Source organism: Propithecus coquereli, unplaced genomic scaffold (assembly GCF_000956105.1).
Source record: "Propithecus coquereli isolate 6110/MARCELLA unplaced genomic scaffold, Pcoq_1.0 Scaffold44, whole genome shotgun sequence".
Lineage (NCBI taxonomy): Eukaryota > Metazoa > Chordata > Mammalia > Primates > Indriidae > Propithecus > Propithecus coquereli.
Window position 1 is genome coordinate 9,149,978 of NW_012150174.1, and position 17,642 is coordinate 9,167,619.

Consider the following 17,642-nt stretch of genomic DNA (forward strand, 5'->3'; position numbering starts at 1 on the left):
CTGTAATTGAAACTGGCCTCAGAAACACATTGTTTCTGGTACTAAAAAATACCAGGACTCCTTCTCCCCTCATTATTAAAGGCCTAAAATGCTCAATTCATAACACACAGAAGGCCCTGCAGACCATTCAATTGATGAAGGCAGCCCTCCAGTCTGCCCGTGGGGTGTGAATGAGGGTCTCTACAGTCATGCTCACCCCCAGGGATGAGTGTGCCACCTCGCACCACGCAGGCTGGCACTGAGGAGTCGGCCAGAGGCACTGATGACCCCTTCCTTCCTGAGCTCACGGCTCCTCCAGGGAAGGAAAGCACTGAGCTTGTGGGTGGTGAAGCTCTGTTCTTGCCTTCACATCAGCAGTCAACTTTTTACTTTTTACCAAACAAGTTAAAGAAATGCTGAGATTCCGTTCTACCAAGAAAGGGAAGGACTTGCCTTTAAAAATGAGGCAGTCTCTTGGGAAGGGTTTGATCACTGACTAGGTCTCCGAGAGGGCTCGAAGTCCCACCATGTCAACTACTGAAGTCTGTAGTGCGCTCAGCAGGCAGGGACCCAACTACAGCCCTGGGGTGAGATAAACTGTGAAAGGATGACGGCCTCCCACTGTTCTTGGGCTAAGATCCAAACTTCTTACTGGGGAGCACAAGGCCAGTCTGATTGTGCCCTGTTACTCCTCCAGCCCAGGGTGTGGCACTTCTTCTAACAGACCTCTAACCACATGGGCCTCCTGGAAGACTTGAGGGCCTTTGCCCTCGCTGACTCCTCTACCTGTAAGGCCCCCTCAACTCTACACACAGCTAGCTCCTTTGTACCCTTGAAGTGTCAGCTAAGATGTCACCTACTTGGAGAGACCTTCTCTGATTACCCAGGCTAAAAAAAGGATTCTCTCTCTCTCTCTGTAGCTCTTTCTCTGTCTCTCTCTCTCCTTATTCATCTCCTGCGCAGCACTCCTAGGCATGTTTGTCCTCAGATCCATTCCTCATCCTCTCCCGTGTTTCCCAGGTATGTTCACAGGCTTCCTTCTAGGTTAGGCCAATGGCAGCCATTGGGGAAACCTGGAAGGTGCAGGAAGGGCAAAGCGGGGTATCTCCTGCCTCCACCTCTGCCTTGGGAGGCATCTCTCCAGCTGCTGCCTCTCCTCCTTGGCTCCAGTTTCCATTGGAAAGGCCACCACAGTTCCACTGTACCTAGGGTGACCCCAACCCAGCTCTAACAATACCACCTCTTCCCTGGTCTCTCGAGCCTAGGGTGGTGTCTGCTCCCTACTGTGTCTAATGGCTGAGCTGCCTCTCTCTCCTCCGGCTTCTCAGCTCTCTGCCACCTGTGTAACCGATCCTCTGCATTAAAATGCTATTTCTAATACTCCAGTAGCTTCTATTTTCTGGTTAGACTCTGACTGATACAACACTTATCATAACTTGTAATTTTTTAATTAATGTGTCCAGTTACTTAGTTACTGTCTAGCCCCACAGGGCAGGGACTGCATCTGTCTTGTTCATTATTACATCTCCAGTCCCAGCACAGCACCTGGCAAATAGAGAGCTGTGTTAATTAATAATACGAAACACTTGTCAAGTGAGAAAAAGAAGTAAAATCGACGTTTCCCAAGAAATCCTCAAATTTCCAAAAAGAAAAGGGAAATGCCATTTGGAAATGGTATGTATTTAGGCACACGATTTGTTATTAAAACAGCAGCAGAGGGAAAGTGGGTTTTGATCTTTTCAACCCAACAGAGACACCGAGACATCCTTCAATAAATAGGTGGTGAGTTAAGTGGTCTTGGTTCAGAAATCAACACAGCTCCAAGGGGACAAACTAGTCCCCATTAGGTGCCCCATCTCTGACGCACACCCGTAGCCCACCCGGGTCTGCACAACTCCGCGCACACAGAAGCCAAGTCTCAGGGACAAACCTTTTTGCGGTCTCCACAGACTTCTGCTCTGCCAGCTCCTTCTGCAGCTCCCTCTCCTTGGCTTCCTTCTGCCCAATGGGGCAGTCCTCCGGAACAGTGAACAGGGACAGGGCATCTTTGCTGTCCTCTTCTCGCAGCACTTTAGCAAACACCTTCTCGGCCAGGAGCCGGACTTGCTCATCCACTTCAGAGATGTTCAGCTTGGGGAACTGGCGCGGCATCTCGGCTAGCAGAGAAAGAACACACATTAACTTCACGAGTTGCTGGGCGGCCTGAGTCACCGGTGCAGGGGAGGAGAGGCAGCAGGCCCGCCTGGTCCTCGGAGTCAGCTGTCTACTCGGGAATTCCCCAGACCAAGCCCACACGGCAATTTCAAAATAAGTTCAGTAAGTAACTGGGTTTGGGGCATGTAGGGCTACTCCTGTTCAGGAGGAAGCAAGTGTCCAGAAGTAAAAGGCTGTTTAACTAAGGGTGCCTCCATTTTCCCCAACTCAGGGATATACAGCACGCTGGCGGCCCTACCCTCCTGACTCTGTGTCCACGATTAAGAAGGGACAAGAGACAGCTCAGAACACTCCCGCCTCCAGACTGTGAGGAGCCTGTTAGCCTCCCCCCCGACGTCACAGACAGGAAGACCAAAGCCCAGAAGGTTTAACTATTAGCTTAAGATCCCACAAGTTAACAGCAGAGCCTTGAAAAATCCAAAGCCACATTCTTCTTTACATAAAACAAGGCCTTTTGCTAAAAAGAAAGAATCTGCAATCGCAGTTCCAGTCCCCTAAACCCTCCAGAACCTTCTAACAAGTCACAGCAAATAAAATAAAGGTTTGGGGACAGGATCATTCTTTACTGAACTGAAAGCTCACTTCCTCAAAGAAGCTTTCCCTATCTCTCTGCATACTGGCCCCGTGCTATCAGTAACTGGCCTCAATCACCTGATATCTTTCTTTCTTTCTTTCTTTCTTTCTTTCTTTTTCTTTGTTCTTTTCTTTCTTTCTTTGCAATTACTTGTATAGTACTTAATATGTGCACTCTGCCAAGAGCATTATATGTATTAACTCAGTTAATCTTATTATTCCCATGTTATAGGAGAGAAAACGAAGGCACTGAGAGCTAACTTGCCCAGGGTCACACTTTTAATCAGTCACTGTCTCAGCCTTTCTCCCCCGTCCCTTTCCTCTCCGAGCCTCTGCTCAGAGATCTGAACCCAGGCACCTAGTTTCCAAATGGGTGCCCTTAACCACTGCGCTGTGCTGTTCTCTTTGTCCATCTGGGGTCAGGGCAGGATCTCCTCACGGTCCCCACACTTATGGAATGGATGAATACTGCACCCTTTCCAACAAGCCACCTTCACCAGGAGCGGATCTGGAAGGAGTTTCCTGTCTACTGCCACAGTTTCTTCAAGGCTGGTTGTGAAAAGTGGTTTTGTCAACCAGACAGACAAGGATGAAGGTGAGACTGTCCTGGCAGGGGGAGAGGGGGAATCACTGGGCTGTCTTGGGACAAACATTCCCCGGCCTCACAATTTTCTCATCTGTGAGATGAAGGGATTGAACTAAGTGGTCTCTAAGGCTCTCTCAGGTCTAAATGGTGTGATTCTAGGCACAAGAGAAGTTTTCGGCACCAGAGGAGGGCTTGCTGCCCTGGTCCTCTCAGCAGCATGTGGAACTGCTCACGACACTGACAGGAAGGAGGAAAGCAGGCTAGTAAGCGGTAGTCACGGCCGTGTCTGTGGGCCCCTGAACTCTGAAATCCATTTCTTCTTCCCACCTAAGGATGTGCCTCTCCTGGGCCCCTGTCACCCTAGTGGGGGAGAGGGAGGAGGAGGGCGCCGATGGGGAAGGGCTACCACAGCACCCTACCGAGCTGGTCTAGGGAGCAGACACCAAGACAGCAAAGGCCTGGCCTCTGCAAAGAGGAAGAGGAACAGAGCTGACCATGGTGATTTCCATCCCCTGACAGCAGAGAAGGGGAAGCTAGAAGCCATCAGAGCACAGGCTCAGAGAAGAAGGTGACAGGGAGAGAAATGCTGGAACAGCACAAAGTACTAGACCCAGGAGGCTCTGTCAGGCCTAAGCAAAGCTGGACCCTGGCCCCCCAACTCTATACCCACGGGTCAAGTGCAGCATTTCAAGACTTCACATCACATCTCAGAAGCAGACAGCAAACAGGCCCCAGGCAAAGGGCACCAAATGCCATAAAGCAACATACCATTTGACTAAGTTACACTACTTCTAGAAATTTCTTCTAAGAAAAGAATATGAGGGAAGGAAAAGCACAAAAATGTTTACCTGCACTCTTTACATAAATGGCTTTAAAATATCCAAAGTAGAGCATACTCACTTAAAAAAAAAATGTTAAGCAACCAAAATTATAATAATGAGGAGGGTGCAATCACATAAAAAAATCTCTTGTGAAATACAGTAAATGAAAAACTTAATACATGAAACTGTGCCCATGCTTTGATTACAACAATATGAAAATGCATCCCTCACGGACAAGGGCTGCAAGGGAGACCACGCTCGAAATGACCACATGGCGGGGTTGCCTGTGTGTGAGGGGATGTTCCACTCTGATAATTAAGGCTGCTATAACGTCACTTTTAAACACAAAGAGAATAGAAAGAAAATGAGTAGACTTAAGACTTAATGAAAAGAGAGAAAATTAGGAAAACAAGTCGAACGTCTCCTTCTGGCAGGTTTTGGCAGATAGGGCCCTGTCCCACCTAACCGACACCAGTAAGCGGCCAGTCCAAATGGAGCTACAGTTGAGACCTACCTCTGCATTAGCTCCTAGGCTAGACGGAAGCTGCCACCACCACCACTTTCCTACCCGCTCCATCCCCACAGACACACACAGGCCTGACCCTGACACACCTTGCTGGGCTTCCTCAGAAACGGGCATTTGGGTGGGTGGCAGATCCTTTACGTCTGAGGGCTCTCATGCCAGATGCTGCCAGGTTTGTCCATGAAGCATTTCTAACTTGCTCAAGTTAACTAACCAAACTTTTCAGGTTACATCTTTCTATAAAAGATTTTCCTTTTTCTTTAGCTTAAATAGCTTAGCTCAATCTTTCCCAAACTGGATCCCATAAGATGCTGGTAAAACAGGTCCCGTTGTCAATTACTGGGAGATACTGCATTCCATAGCCCCTCAACCCATGTTCACAAGGCCCATTAGAGACTCAAGGATCACAGAGTAGCATTTCAGAACCCTTTTGTTGTTTTTCTGTTTGTTTCGTTGTTTACAGAACCCATATGAATCTTATGCAGAACAACTACCAGTGTCTTAAATGGTTGGTGAAGAATTCATTCTATATCTTAGTATGGACCAAGTAACCCACCTGAGGTGCTACAGCCTTAGCAGCCTGCTGCACATCTGCTGTCTTCTGGATGTCCTTGGCGGACAGTGCCCACCTGCCAACCCTTCCCTCCAGAGCTTTTCTCCCCATCAGACCCTCCAGACACCTGCCAGGCCAGGCATGCCAAGGAAAGCCCACTCCACGGATACCAAGCAGAGTTTCAGCTCCAGCTGCCTGTTCATGCCTAGCTTTGAACCATTCATCAGTAAAGCCAGCGGGCTTGGGAGGCTTCACTGTGAATTCACCGGCGTCACTCACCGGTGATACATCTTATCTCACTGTTACACGCGACACGCTCCCATGAGCTTGAAGTGTCCCAGAGTCAGAAAGCCCTAAAACAACACCAGTTTAAACAAATAGTAACTTTTCACAGCACCACAGCCCCACCAGAAAGGAAGCACAGTGCCACTTAAATCCCCTCCTTATACAAATGAAGCCGTTTCCTACTCTTGCCAGGCTCCCATCACCAGAACCCACAACACAGACCTGAGCCCGGCGCTGGAGTCTCCATGACGGATCCAGTGGATGCCACACAGGTGATGCGCTAGAGCCAGGTGCTACCTAGTAGCCCAGGGAGCTGAGCTGAGTCAGTGTGTGAGCGCAGCTCGCTGGGTCCTGCCTGTCACTGCCAGGCTGGGAGGTTTCTGCTTTGCATGTCTGTGAGCAGCAGTGAGCCAGAGCAGGAAAAGTCCGGGCTAGAAATTCTTCCATGAATATGACATACAAGTGGAAAATTTCCAAGAGTCATAAAGGCCCCAGGTAATGCCAGCTATCCCAGGCAGAGTGGCTGTGGTATCTGAGTGCAGTGTCCTGGCCCTGTTCACAGCCCTCAGCAGAAGAAACAAAGCGGCAGCTGCCCCAACACACAGTACATTCAGCCACCCTGACGGATGTCAGGAGATAAGCCGCAGCCTCCCTCCAACGCCCAGGCTCCTCCTGAAAGCTGAGTAGCAATGAGCGATACCATCCCCTTTGCTGCTTCCGTATTGAACCCATTTCAGACCTGGTCTGGCGACTGAATTTATCCTACCAAGGGGATTCATCTCAGGCACAGCTTGCCCTTCCTCCTCTCAGAAAGCCCCCAAAGCAACCCTCCGGAGGGCACCCCAGCACTGGCAGGGGGAGCTCCAAGCCCAGTTCCCAATACAATCCCCTCCCTCCCCTCCTCCTCTAAAAGGGAAGGACCATGAACTGCTTCCACCTTTCTCAGGAAAGGACAGAGACTCAGGGAGAGGGGACTGCCTCAGCACAGAGGCAGACTGCAGACAGGGGCAGGCTAGGATGAAAGGTGGGCAGCCTCATTCCATGTTTTCCTTTCTTCCCAGAAAGAAGCTGCACATCACAGGTGACTGAGCAGCCTGGGATCTCTACCAACCCCCCAAACACACACACAGAAGAAGCATGCCCACCTGACCCACCCGAGCCCACCCCCACACCCTTCCCTTCTTACTGCCACTCGCGGCTCCCACATGGGCCTCCAGCTCGGAGCAGCCTCCTGAGCGCTGGCTGGACTCTGCCGTTCTCCCTGGGGAAGGTGGAGACCACCTCAAGGGACCCACGGGAGCAGTCCTCTAAAACCAAGCAGGGTAGATTAAAACAGCATCACAGGGTGGTAAGCTCCGTTTTTCATCTGCCCTTCAGGAGAGTGGGAAGGCTCAGAACAGACACACGGCCTCCCAGTGACTTAGATAAATCGTGTGGGTCTGGGAGATAACCATGAGCAAAATGGCTATTTCTGTGGTGCTGTTGAAATCCTGGGGAGAAGAGCCCAGAAAGGATGGGCCAGTTGTTTACCGGGAGGCTAGCTGTAGCCCTGACTTGGGCCTGAGTCACCTCCTCATGTCCAGTCGTGAGGTTGTGCCTTACTGAGCGCACATCATAATTCCTGCGAGCACAGAGCAGATTACAGGGTTGACACATGATCCTCGAGCTGCCGCTGGGCTTTAGCTACCCAGGGATTACGATCCACCTGTCCTCACAGCTGTTTCATAAACAGTGCAACTAGCAGGCTACAAGCAACCTAGAGGGAGGGTAATATTTATTCATTAAATAATTAAATGGATTTACAGCATAAGAAAAAAAAATCCAAGCCCTTAGTACTGTCCTGCCAGAAGGGAAGAGAGCAAATGATTCCTTCTGCTGGTGTTTTGGGGAAGGGGGTGGTTCCGTGGGGCTGCAATGGGCATCCTAGCCCGTGGACCTGAGTCTAGCATGTTCAGGGGATTTTATCCTGCACCTTTAACCAGATCCTGGATAGCCTTAATCTAAACAAGCATTTTCCAAAGTGCAGTCTATAGAACATAGGATATCAGAAGGCTTGGAAAATAGTGTATAATCCCTTATGAGGATTCATGCAAAATTTCTACTAGCAGATTCAACATCAGAGAAGTCTTACAATAAAGAAAGCTGCTTAACTTTGTTTAACCCAATGCTCTTATTTGACTGTCCCATCACTGTTGTCATAGGAAAAATACCTATTAATATCCTGTGGCATGGGCTTTGGAAAACACCTTCCACTTTGAACCTTCATTTTCCAACCTAGAGAAAGCTGCCTTCCTGGGGCCCAGCTACGGGTGTGAGACCCACTCCTTCTGGTCCAGAGAGAGATGGGCAGTAGCCCCACTAAGATGACATAGATCAGAACAATGGCCAAAGGTCCTGCTGGAGCCAAAGGGAGACCCTCCAGAACATGGGCAGTTTAGGAGAAAACTATAGCTCTGTCTCAGGAGGACAAACTCTGCTCAGGACCTCACAATTCCACCTTGAGCCTAACATGTCCCTGCTCCTTGTGGCCTAGATGTCTCCTTGGACTGAAGAGCACCAGTCCCAAGCTCAAAGCCTTATTTCCCTTTTGAGTTGGACATGAAGACAATCTACGATAACCAGACGGACCCAGGGCCTGCTTCTTCTGCCCAAAAGACCAGACTACATTCACTTTTATCACTCAAGTGACCCTTACAAACCCTAAAAGACAGGAAAGGCTGGAATCCAATTATGTCTCATCAAGAAAGATAGCACTCCCCTCCCCAAAAGCAAGGCAGGAGCTTGCCTATACAAATCCATTCATTTTCCTTCTCCTCTCTGAGGTGTGTGTGACTCACAAGGAATTGGGCAAAATATCAGCTCCATGACAAATCTTACCTGTCTTGTTCACGATTGCATCCCCATGCCTGAAATATGGTAGGCATTCAACAAATGTGTGTTGAATGAATGAATGCATAAAACAATGAATGAGTGAATGAGCTTAGTCAATCCACCTATGGCAATCTCAAGAATCAGTACAGTGTATGGTTAAGAACATAGACTGAAGCCAGACTACCTAGGTTAGATCCTGTCCCACCACTTAGCTGCATGACCTTAGGCAAGTTAATAAACTTTTCTGTGGCTCAGTTTTATTCCTTATAAAATAGGGATAATAGGTTGCCATGATAAATTAGTTAGCATATGTAAAGTGCTTAGACTAGTACTCGGCACAAGAATATGTGCTTTATAAGCATTATCTCTGTCAAGACCATTGTCATCATCATCATTATTATATCAGATGGAAGAGAGGGTCCAACTGGGAAAATGAACATCAAGTTTTATCCAGACACTGAATCCTTTTATTCAACATTATTTATTGAGCACTATTATGTGCCTGGCACTCTCCCAAGTTCCTACCTGGATGCAGGAAAAAGAAAAAATGTGAAGCTAGATCAGAAGGAGGAACAGCCTTGTCCTCTATGAACGCCACTTCTTCGTGACTGTGCATGGCCAGGACTTCAGCCATGAGCTCATACTCCTATGCCCCAGTCAGTTCCTCATAAATCAAAACTACAACGCCACTGTCTCTTGTCCTAGATATGCAGCCAGCACATGGAAGAACTACGAGACTAATATACTTGGTGGAAGAACTAAGAAGGCCAATGAGCAGGTTTAGGGGAGAAAAGGTATCTCCCTGTTTAACCCGAAGGATATTTTTTATCTGCCCATGACATTCTCAAGATCTAGGATAGATTCTGAGGCCATTTGAAGAGTAACCCATTAAGAAAAACAAGCCTCATTTCTCAAAGAACTTCTTGACCTAACTAAGAGCCACTGACTCCATATCCCAGACCTCAGAAGACTGAGGCTGGGCTAAGGATGGGGCTGAGAGGTCAAAGAGTCTCCCAGCAACCCTCTCATGCAAGCGCCATTATTCCTAAAGAGGGAAGCCCCATACCATCATCTTCAGAGCAAGCCAGGCCCCTCAGAGTTGCAGCCAGGCCAGACCAACTATCCCAGACCTGCTGTCAACACCCCAAGAGGTGGCAACTGACAGAGGCTCTGTCTGCCCGGCTCAGTGGCTCCACTATCACTCATCATGGATGCTTCGCAGCCAGGGAAGGAATTTCCCATCTGAAGGTTCCAGTTGCAGCCAGCTTTTCCTTGAAGATGGCCAAATGTTAGTCACCACATCTAGGGGGAAAGCCAACAAGGTTCAGGACCATGCTGAGCCCCTCCTTATGCTGCCGGCTTTCACCCAGCTCCTTTGCTAATTTGTCGTCACCAAGCTTTCAGCTACATACACTTTAGGGAAATGACACTCCTACTCTAGGGTCTCTCCAAGCTCTCCCCAGAGGCCTCTGCCAGCCTAGACAAGCCATTAGCGGCGCTGCTGGCAAAGCGACTACCAGAAGATCAAGGGCTGAAAGCAGATGCCAGAGAGCAAGGCTGTACACCTCCCTTGCCAGGAGAGAGCCAAAGAAGTAGGGGTGAAGGCCTCAAACGACCCCAGCACCGTATCATCCTGTCCACCTCCTGCCTCCAGGTAGAAGTTCACGTGGGCGGTCCTCATCCGGCTGGTCCTTAAGCACCTAGAAACTTGTCCAGGTGCTTAAGAGGCGAGGCGTTAAGTCCCAGGTCCCTTGATTTCTCTAAACCTTGCGATTCCATTCTAGGCCGCCAGGGAACCAGGATGCTGCCGGCTCACCTGAGGCCTCTGGAGCCCGCCGGGGCCACCTCAGGGGCAGGGGCAGGGGCAGAAGCAAGGGCCGAGCAGGAGATGAGCTGGGGTCGGCGGCGCGGCCTCTGTGAGCCTGGAAGCCGGGAGCCGAGGTTCTGACCCCAGAGCGCTGCTGACTCCGGCCCTGCGCCGCGGGGTCCGCAGGGTGTGGGCCAAGGTCAGCAGTGCAGCATCGCGCGCACTCACCGGGTTCGGAGGACAGGGCCATGCCGTGGACCCGAAGGGGGTGGCCGCAGGGCTGGAGCAAAGGTGACGCGCTGGGCAGGGCGCACAGCAAGAGCCGCGGAGAGGGGCTGCCGGGCACTGAAGCCAGCCAGGGCCGGGGCGGGCCAGGCCGCGCCCGGCGGCAGGCGTGGGGGCCGGGCGTTCCGAGGGCGCAGCGCCGCGGAGCCCCCGCCGGGCGGCCCAGCGCCGGGAGGGAGGCCGCCTCGGCCGGGAAGCAGCCCGCGCGCCGCGCGCGCCCAGTCGGTGCCCTACCTGGGCGCGGAGAGGAGGAGCGGCGAGGGGAGGGGACGGAGGGGCGCGGGCCCAGCCGCCGCCGCCGCCCGCCAACAGGCCTGCCCGCTGCTACCTGAAGCGCCGGGCCGCGCTGCCAGCAGGAAACTTGAGAGCAGCAGGGGCGCGGCGGCCGCCCTGTCCCTCAGCCGGAAGCGCGCCCGCCGCCGCCCGGGCTCCGCGGGGCCCGCGCCGCAGCCGGTCAGAAGCCAGTCGGGCTCCCCGGACCTTGCTGCCGCTGCCCTGCGGGCTCCGACACCGCTCCCCAGGGCGTTCGGGTGTGCCTGAGCTCTTCCCCTTCCCGCTAGAACTTTCCCCAAGGCGAGAGTCTGGTGGTCTCCGCCCCCACGCAGGTGACTTACTCCCTGTAGCCGAAGTGACCCGCAAGCATCGGTTTTCTCCTAGGCGTCCGTCAGGTCACTTGGATCGCCTTCCCGCCCCTCCTAACACACACACACACACACACCCTCCACCCCTCTGCTCTCTGGCTTTTGCACCCGCCCCTCAAAGTCCCGAATGACCTCCTAGTCGTCAAAGCCAGGGGCTGCCCTGCAGCCTGCCTCACTCACCTCTTCCCAGCATTTGCGCCTGCTGGCCACGCCTTCCTCCTACGACGCCTGGACTACAGTTTCCAGAGTTGTGCCCCTGCTACCCTCCTCTCTCTCCCCAACTTTCCACAGAGCTGGGTGCCTATAGCTTCTAGGCCTCCATAGCCTGGCTTTTCACTGTGGTGCTTCCCGGGTCCCACCGTGCCAGCCCCCTCTCTCACTCTGCCGGCCCACTGTGGGGATCTCAGCCACTCCCATGGTGTTAACCACCTCCTGCCTGCTAAGGACTCTTGAACCCCATCTCCAGCCCAGAATGCTCCAGACCTGCTGCAGATGGTGTATCCAACTTCCCGGGGAACAGATCCACTGGCAGTGCCTAGGCCCACGGAGACGTGTCCAGACCCAAACTCCTAATTGCCTCCCAGGAACGCGCCAGAACCTGCTTCTGTGTTTCCAGTCTTAGTGAATGATGTCACCGTGCACCAACTCCCCAGGCCACATTTGGGAGCCATCCTTGCCTCTGTCTTCCTTTCATCTCTCGCACCAAGTTAGTCACTAAGCCGGGGAAGGAAACTTTTCATTAGTGAGCACCCGCCACGTGTCCTCGTGTGCCAACCGCTGTCACATAGTTGTCCCATTGAAGCACCAAGTTTTCTTCCTTCTACTTCACAGCCTGGTATTTACTATTTATTTATTTATAAATGATATGCACATGAGACTGTGTTAATATATCATATATTATAAAGCACACTAAAAACATCGAAGGATGTAAAGATGAAACAATAATTTAAAATTACTTCATTCTTAATGAATAGTACTATATACATTTTTCCTTTCACTTTAAAGTTATTAGCAATAATCTGTTTAGTGAGAGCAACATGATTAAAAATGATTTTAACAAATCTTAGTTTAATATTTTATGAGACTAGAAAGTGTGCTTCTAAGTTCAGTTAATGTCAATACTTGGTCCTAATAGCTATTATTGTTTATTTAAAAAAAAGATATCTCACAAAGATTATGTAGACCCAAATAGAAGAACTCCATCTTTACACTTATTAAATCATAATTCTTACTGTTTATATCCCATCTGCCAATTTTGCAAATGTGAAATTCCACAGGAAAACTCTTCTTTATCCATGAAGGCAATGTTCTCAATGATGTTTTTATCTGTTGTTCTTGCAAATATTTTTAACAAATAGAATTTTTTTTTTTTTTTTTTTTGAGACAGAGTGTCACTCTGTTGCCCTGGCTAGAGTGAGTGCCATGGCGTTAGCCTAGCTCACAGCAACCTCGAACTCCTGGGCTCAAGCGATCCTCCTGCCTCAGCCTCCCAAATAGCTAGGACTACAGGCATGCGCCACCATGCCCAGCTAATTTTTTCTATATATTTTTAGTTGTCCAGATAATTTATTTCTATTTTTTTTTAATAGAGACGGGGTCTCGCTCTTGCTCAGGCTGGTCTCGAACTCCTGAGCTCAAACAATCCGCCTGCCTCGGCCTCCCAGAGTGCTGGGATTACAGGCGTGAGCCACCACGCCCGGCCAAATAGAATTTTTTTAAACCCTTGAAACTCTGCATTTGAAAGATTATAAAATGGGTTTAAAAGTATGCTTGTAAACTTTACAGATTGTGACTATGGGAGTATAGGTGACAGTGATACACTCATTTTGGCATTAAGATCACATAATAATGGAAAGAGTTCCAAAGGTCAATTTTCAAAGTGCTTTTCCCATATTATGATTCTTTTAAAGCATGATTACTGTCTCAATTCTTTACTAAAATATTACCTTTACCTGAGAAGACACAGTGTGTGTGTGCATATGTGTGTGTTTCTTTCTACTATGTAGCACACTTGTGACAGTCACAAGGCAACATATCAGAGGTCAGCAGATTTGGAGCACTTGTCCTTTTGTTAAAGAAACTCATCTTTTAATTCCACACCTTTCAATTCTTTGCCTTGAGATAATTAGTAAACCTTTGAGTCATATAAAAGATTTTCAGTCTCATTTCACATCTCATTGCAAAGTATTACAAAGATTCTACCATATTTCAAGTTTTTTTTTCAAATTAACCATATTAATGACATCCTGTAGTAGTATTTTGTGTTCTTCTAGATTCAACTTCTTTATTGTTGTAGCCTGTAAATAAATGATAAGATTGCTGACTTTCATATGTAGTCTGTCCCTCAACCCCCAGTTTTGTATTCCAGACAGGGCAGCTACGCCCTCAATGGTTACCCTTACACATAAAAACTACAGCATGTTCATGTTTTACCAAATATGTCATTCACTATTGGAACATATTTTTCCTTTAGTAGATCAGAAAAAGTATTTCATTATGAATGTCATCATCAAAAAGTATGGCAGGCCGGATGCAGTGGCTCACACCTGTAATCCTAACACTCTTGGAGGCCGAGGCAGGAGGATCGCTTCAGCTCAGGAGTTCGAGACCAGCCTGAGTGAGACTCCGTCTCTACTAAAAACAGAAAGAAATTAGCTGGACAACTAAAAATATATGGAAAAAATTATCCAGGCGTAGTGGCACATGCCTGTAGTCCCAGCTACACAGGAGGCTGAGGCAGGAGGATCGCTTGAGCCCAGGAGTTTGAGGTTGCTGTGAGCTAGGCTGACGCCATGGCACTCTAGCCCGGGCAAAAGAGTGAGACTCTGTCTCAAAAAAAAAATGCCAAATTCTTAAGGTGAAACATGTTAGCAACTTGCATCCAACTATATATATAGCCAACCTTCAAACATATCATGTGTTCTAAAATCTTTTCTTCAAATTTCAGCGTTTTCTGTGCATCCTTCAACAGAACGCATTTTTATGTGTCACCATGTTCTCTCTGTAACAATTCAAGTCACTTTAACCATGGCAAATAGAACAGTTATTTTTTCCAACGATATTGACTGACATTTTGTCTTTTACTATCAAGAAGCCTCAAACGAGATTTCTAAACATTTTTATTACATTTGGTAATAGTTCACAAAAATACACAACTAAGTATTATGTAATTTGGAATATCCCCGAAAAAAAAATTATAGAGGTTTGTCTTCATGCTCTGGGTTTATAAAATTTACATGTCTTGCTGATCATGATTTCATAGTTATATTATTATTAGCTAATATCTCAAGGCCCAATATAGGGTGATTTAAATCCATATTTCAAGTAGTCTTTTTTGTAAATTTTAACTTCTTGGTTGACTGCCTTGTCAGAGCTATGTCATCGTAATGGATCTCATATTAGTAGTAGAAGATTACTAGCTCTGCTGTTTTCTAGGTTTGCTTTTGCTTGCATTACTCTTGTTCAGTCTGTAGGTTTCCTTGCAGGAATCTCTTCAAACCACTTGTCCCTTTTGTGAGAATAGTTTAATTAAAACCAGATAATGTGATCTGTCTATCCACTGCCTGGGATATAAATAATTCATAATACCTAGTAATACACTTGAAAGCAACTGGACCAATGAGGATGCCCTTGTCCCCTCCCCTCCCATGTCACAGAACCTCCTCTCTTCCCTGACTATGCCTCTGATGTGACACACAACAAGGATGTCTGACCCACAAGCTAAGCAAGGGTGCCTGTGTCAATCCATATGGTATTAGTGAAGTTCCATTTCTTTATTTTTAGATTAAAAAATTAAGTAGAAATAGATGTTTTAATTTTTATTTTACATTTCAATGGATCATTCTGCACACCCCATGTCGAAGATCACAGAGACAATCCATCTCTTCCATTGTGTCGGTGCACCGTGAACACCGCCTAACTAGTCTCTGCCAACACAACTGCCTCCCCACCCCTGCCCCACCCCAACTCTTATGGCACCCTTCCCCCACCTCACCTCTTACCCCACTCTTCCCCCACCCCACTCCAAGCAGCAGCAGCACCACCAGTCTCTTCTCCAGCTTTGTCACCTGGGGCAGACATCCTGTGTCATCAACTCTTCCAGTCTGCCCGATGCTCCACTCATTCAGACTTTGGAACACCCAGGAGAGCACCTTGGATCAGAGCTACGGTTACCTCCAAGGTACTCTGACTCTCATACTCTGGGGGATGGCAGGTTATTCAAGCATTTTTGGAAGCCAAGAGCTGTTCGAGTTCTCTGCTTCAGTCCTCCCCGGCCCCCAACGAATGCTCTCCCGTGAATAATTGTTTCACAGTGCACACACACGTTCAAGATGGGCATGGTCTCTGAATACTCAGTTTCTCTATCTCCTTTTATAGTCTCCTGTGCTACAGAGGCCAAAATCTCCCCTCAGGAGGCAACAGCAGAAGAGCTATGCTTCTGAGAGTGCTTTAACCAAGCCTCACTGGATACAGCCTGTTTTCAAACCAAAGCACCCTAGGGCCTCCTACTAATTGAGTGGACTGACATCACGGCATATGGTCTAGCAACAGGACAAAAATAGGTACATCAGGAGTACATGGTGGCTGAAAAAAGAATAGCCAGGGCCGTTTTCCTGGCTCCAGGCGTGGAAGGGCACTGCAGCCCACCCCGACGCTGCGGCATAATGGGAATACAAGCCTTCCCCCACCCCTCCACTCCAATTTGAGGCTAATTCCCTCCCCAGGACTTGAACTCTATGTAGTCAATCGGACCTAAGCAAGCTGGAGTCTGACAGTGGGCATAGTAGCCCTCTTACTGTTCAGATCTGGTTCCTTTTTTCTGAAATGGGTTTCTAGAATAGAGGGAGCCAAACTCGGGCACTCTGAAAACCAGTGTGAATGAGAGCTAGGCCCTCGATACAGAGCTCATGCGCTCAGGTTTGTGACCGGGAGTCGGGGAGGATGACCTGGGCACCATGCGCAGGCCAGGAGGGGGCAGGGAGAGAGCTCTGGAGGAGGACTGGGTTAAGTCTCTTTTAGGGGGTCCTTGGGCTTAGAGTCCCTCACTCCTTACAGGACTGGAGTGCAAGAGGGTCACAAGTGGGATTCGAGGCTTGGGACCGGCAGCTTATGACCATGAAACCCTCTCTGCCTGTGAGTAGGCAGTGGGCTGATTCTCCCCAGGGCATGCCCATCTGCTGATAAGCACATGGTTTCTGTAATTAAATTGAAGTCTAGATATTAGTCCCCTACCCTATCTAAGAATGGCCTGATGTCTCTGCCTTCCCTCCAGGGATCTCTGTACAAGATTATCCTATGCTACATAGTAGCATTTATTGTTCCGGCTTGTTTTTTTGTCTGTACCTCTTTTACACCCTCCAAAACTCCACAATCAGCCTAATCGTTGCATCATTCTAGTGAGACACTGCAGTTGAACTTCCACAGATGAGGATCACAGGCTCAAACAGCCTTGTACATTTAACCCATTGTCTGAACTCCCCAAACCCTCTGCCCTCAATCTATTTCATCTCTTGCCTTATAATTTGAAATTCAAATTTCAAATTCTAGCATAGCCCTCGAGAATTTTTGGAAGCAGGGAGGGAGAGGTAGGCAGAGTAGAGCTCAGATGAGGCTGCGACCTAGGTCTCCCAGAGATACAGTCTCTCCCATTGCTGCCACCACCACCACCGCAAGCACACATTCCTCTTAGGCAATACTCATTCCCAAGATTCCTCCCTGGCTGTAGATTCTAGCACTCCTACTCCCAGGCTGTGCACTTCGCTATGCCTAGTTCAGCACTGCTCACCCAACCATTCAATAGGCGATAGAGTCAAAGCCTGAACCTGGAGTCAGGGTTTGTAGCTGTCCTGTCCCACAGAGTTTGCTTCGCAGCTGAGCGTCAGTCTCCAGAAGGCTGGTCACCATCAGACCTCGACAGTACCGTCAACACCCAGTACACCCACACCTCTGTGGATTCTACTAGAGGTATCTAGAGGAAGGGGCAGCTTAAATTATATCAGAAAAAAGCACAGGGATTTTTCGAGTTCCCAGATTCCTATTATTTAAGAATGAGCCTAACAGTGATCTCACTGGGGATATAACACCATCAGGTGGGGAAACAGGACTCTGCTTAAGAATTTAATTTGGGGGTGGGCAGTGGCTCACGCCTGTAATCCTAGTACCCTGGGAAGCTGAGGTGCGAGGATCACCTGAGGTCAGGAGTTCGAGACCAGCCTGAGCAAGAGCGGGACCCCATCTCTACAAAAAATATTAATAGAAAAATTAGCCAGATGTGGCGGCATGCACCTGTAGTCCCAGCTACTCAGGAGGCTAAGGCAGGAGGATCACTTGATCCCAGGAGTTGGAGGTTGCAGTGAGCTAGATTGTGCCACTGCACTCTAGCCAGGGCAACAGCAAGACTCTGTCTCAAAAACAAACAAACACAAAAAAAGAATTTAATTTGGGAAATCAAAAAAGTGTGATGGTTGCACAAAGTTATGAATGCAATTGATGCCACTGAATTCC

The 17,642-nt window shown here is 48.8% G+C and overlaps 1 protein-coding gene across 5 annotated transcripts in view; it reads right to left on the reverse strand.

Moving 5' to 3' along the window:
• AMPD3 (adenosine monophosphate deaminase 3) overlaps positions 1–10,652 on the reverse strand; it is a 44,119-nt gene extending 33,467 nt beyond the window's left edge. The window contains exons 1-2 of one of the 5 annotated variants that reach the window (XM_012654226.1): positions 6,721–6,917; positions 1,910–2,135 (exon numbers count right to left, since the gene is read on the reverse strand). In XM_012654226.1, the coding sequence (XP_012509680.1) occupies positions 1,910–2,130 (221 nt within the window). In that variant the 5' untranslated portion in view covers positions 2,131–2,135; positions 6,721–6,917. Of the gene's footprint in view, positions 1–1,909; positions 2,136–2,221; positions 2,506–5,756; positions 6,117–6,720; positions 6,918–10,440 lie in introns of those variants that run through there. The other 4 variants (XM_012654227.1, XM_012654224.1, XM_012654225.1 and 1 more) reach the window with 4 other exon arrangements.
• Positions 10,653–17,642: the final 6,990 nt, after the last annotated feature.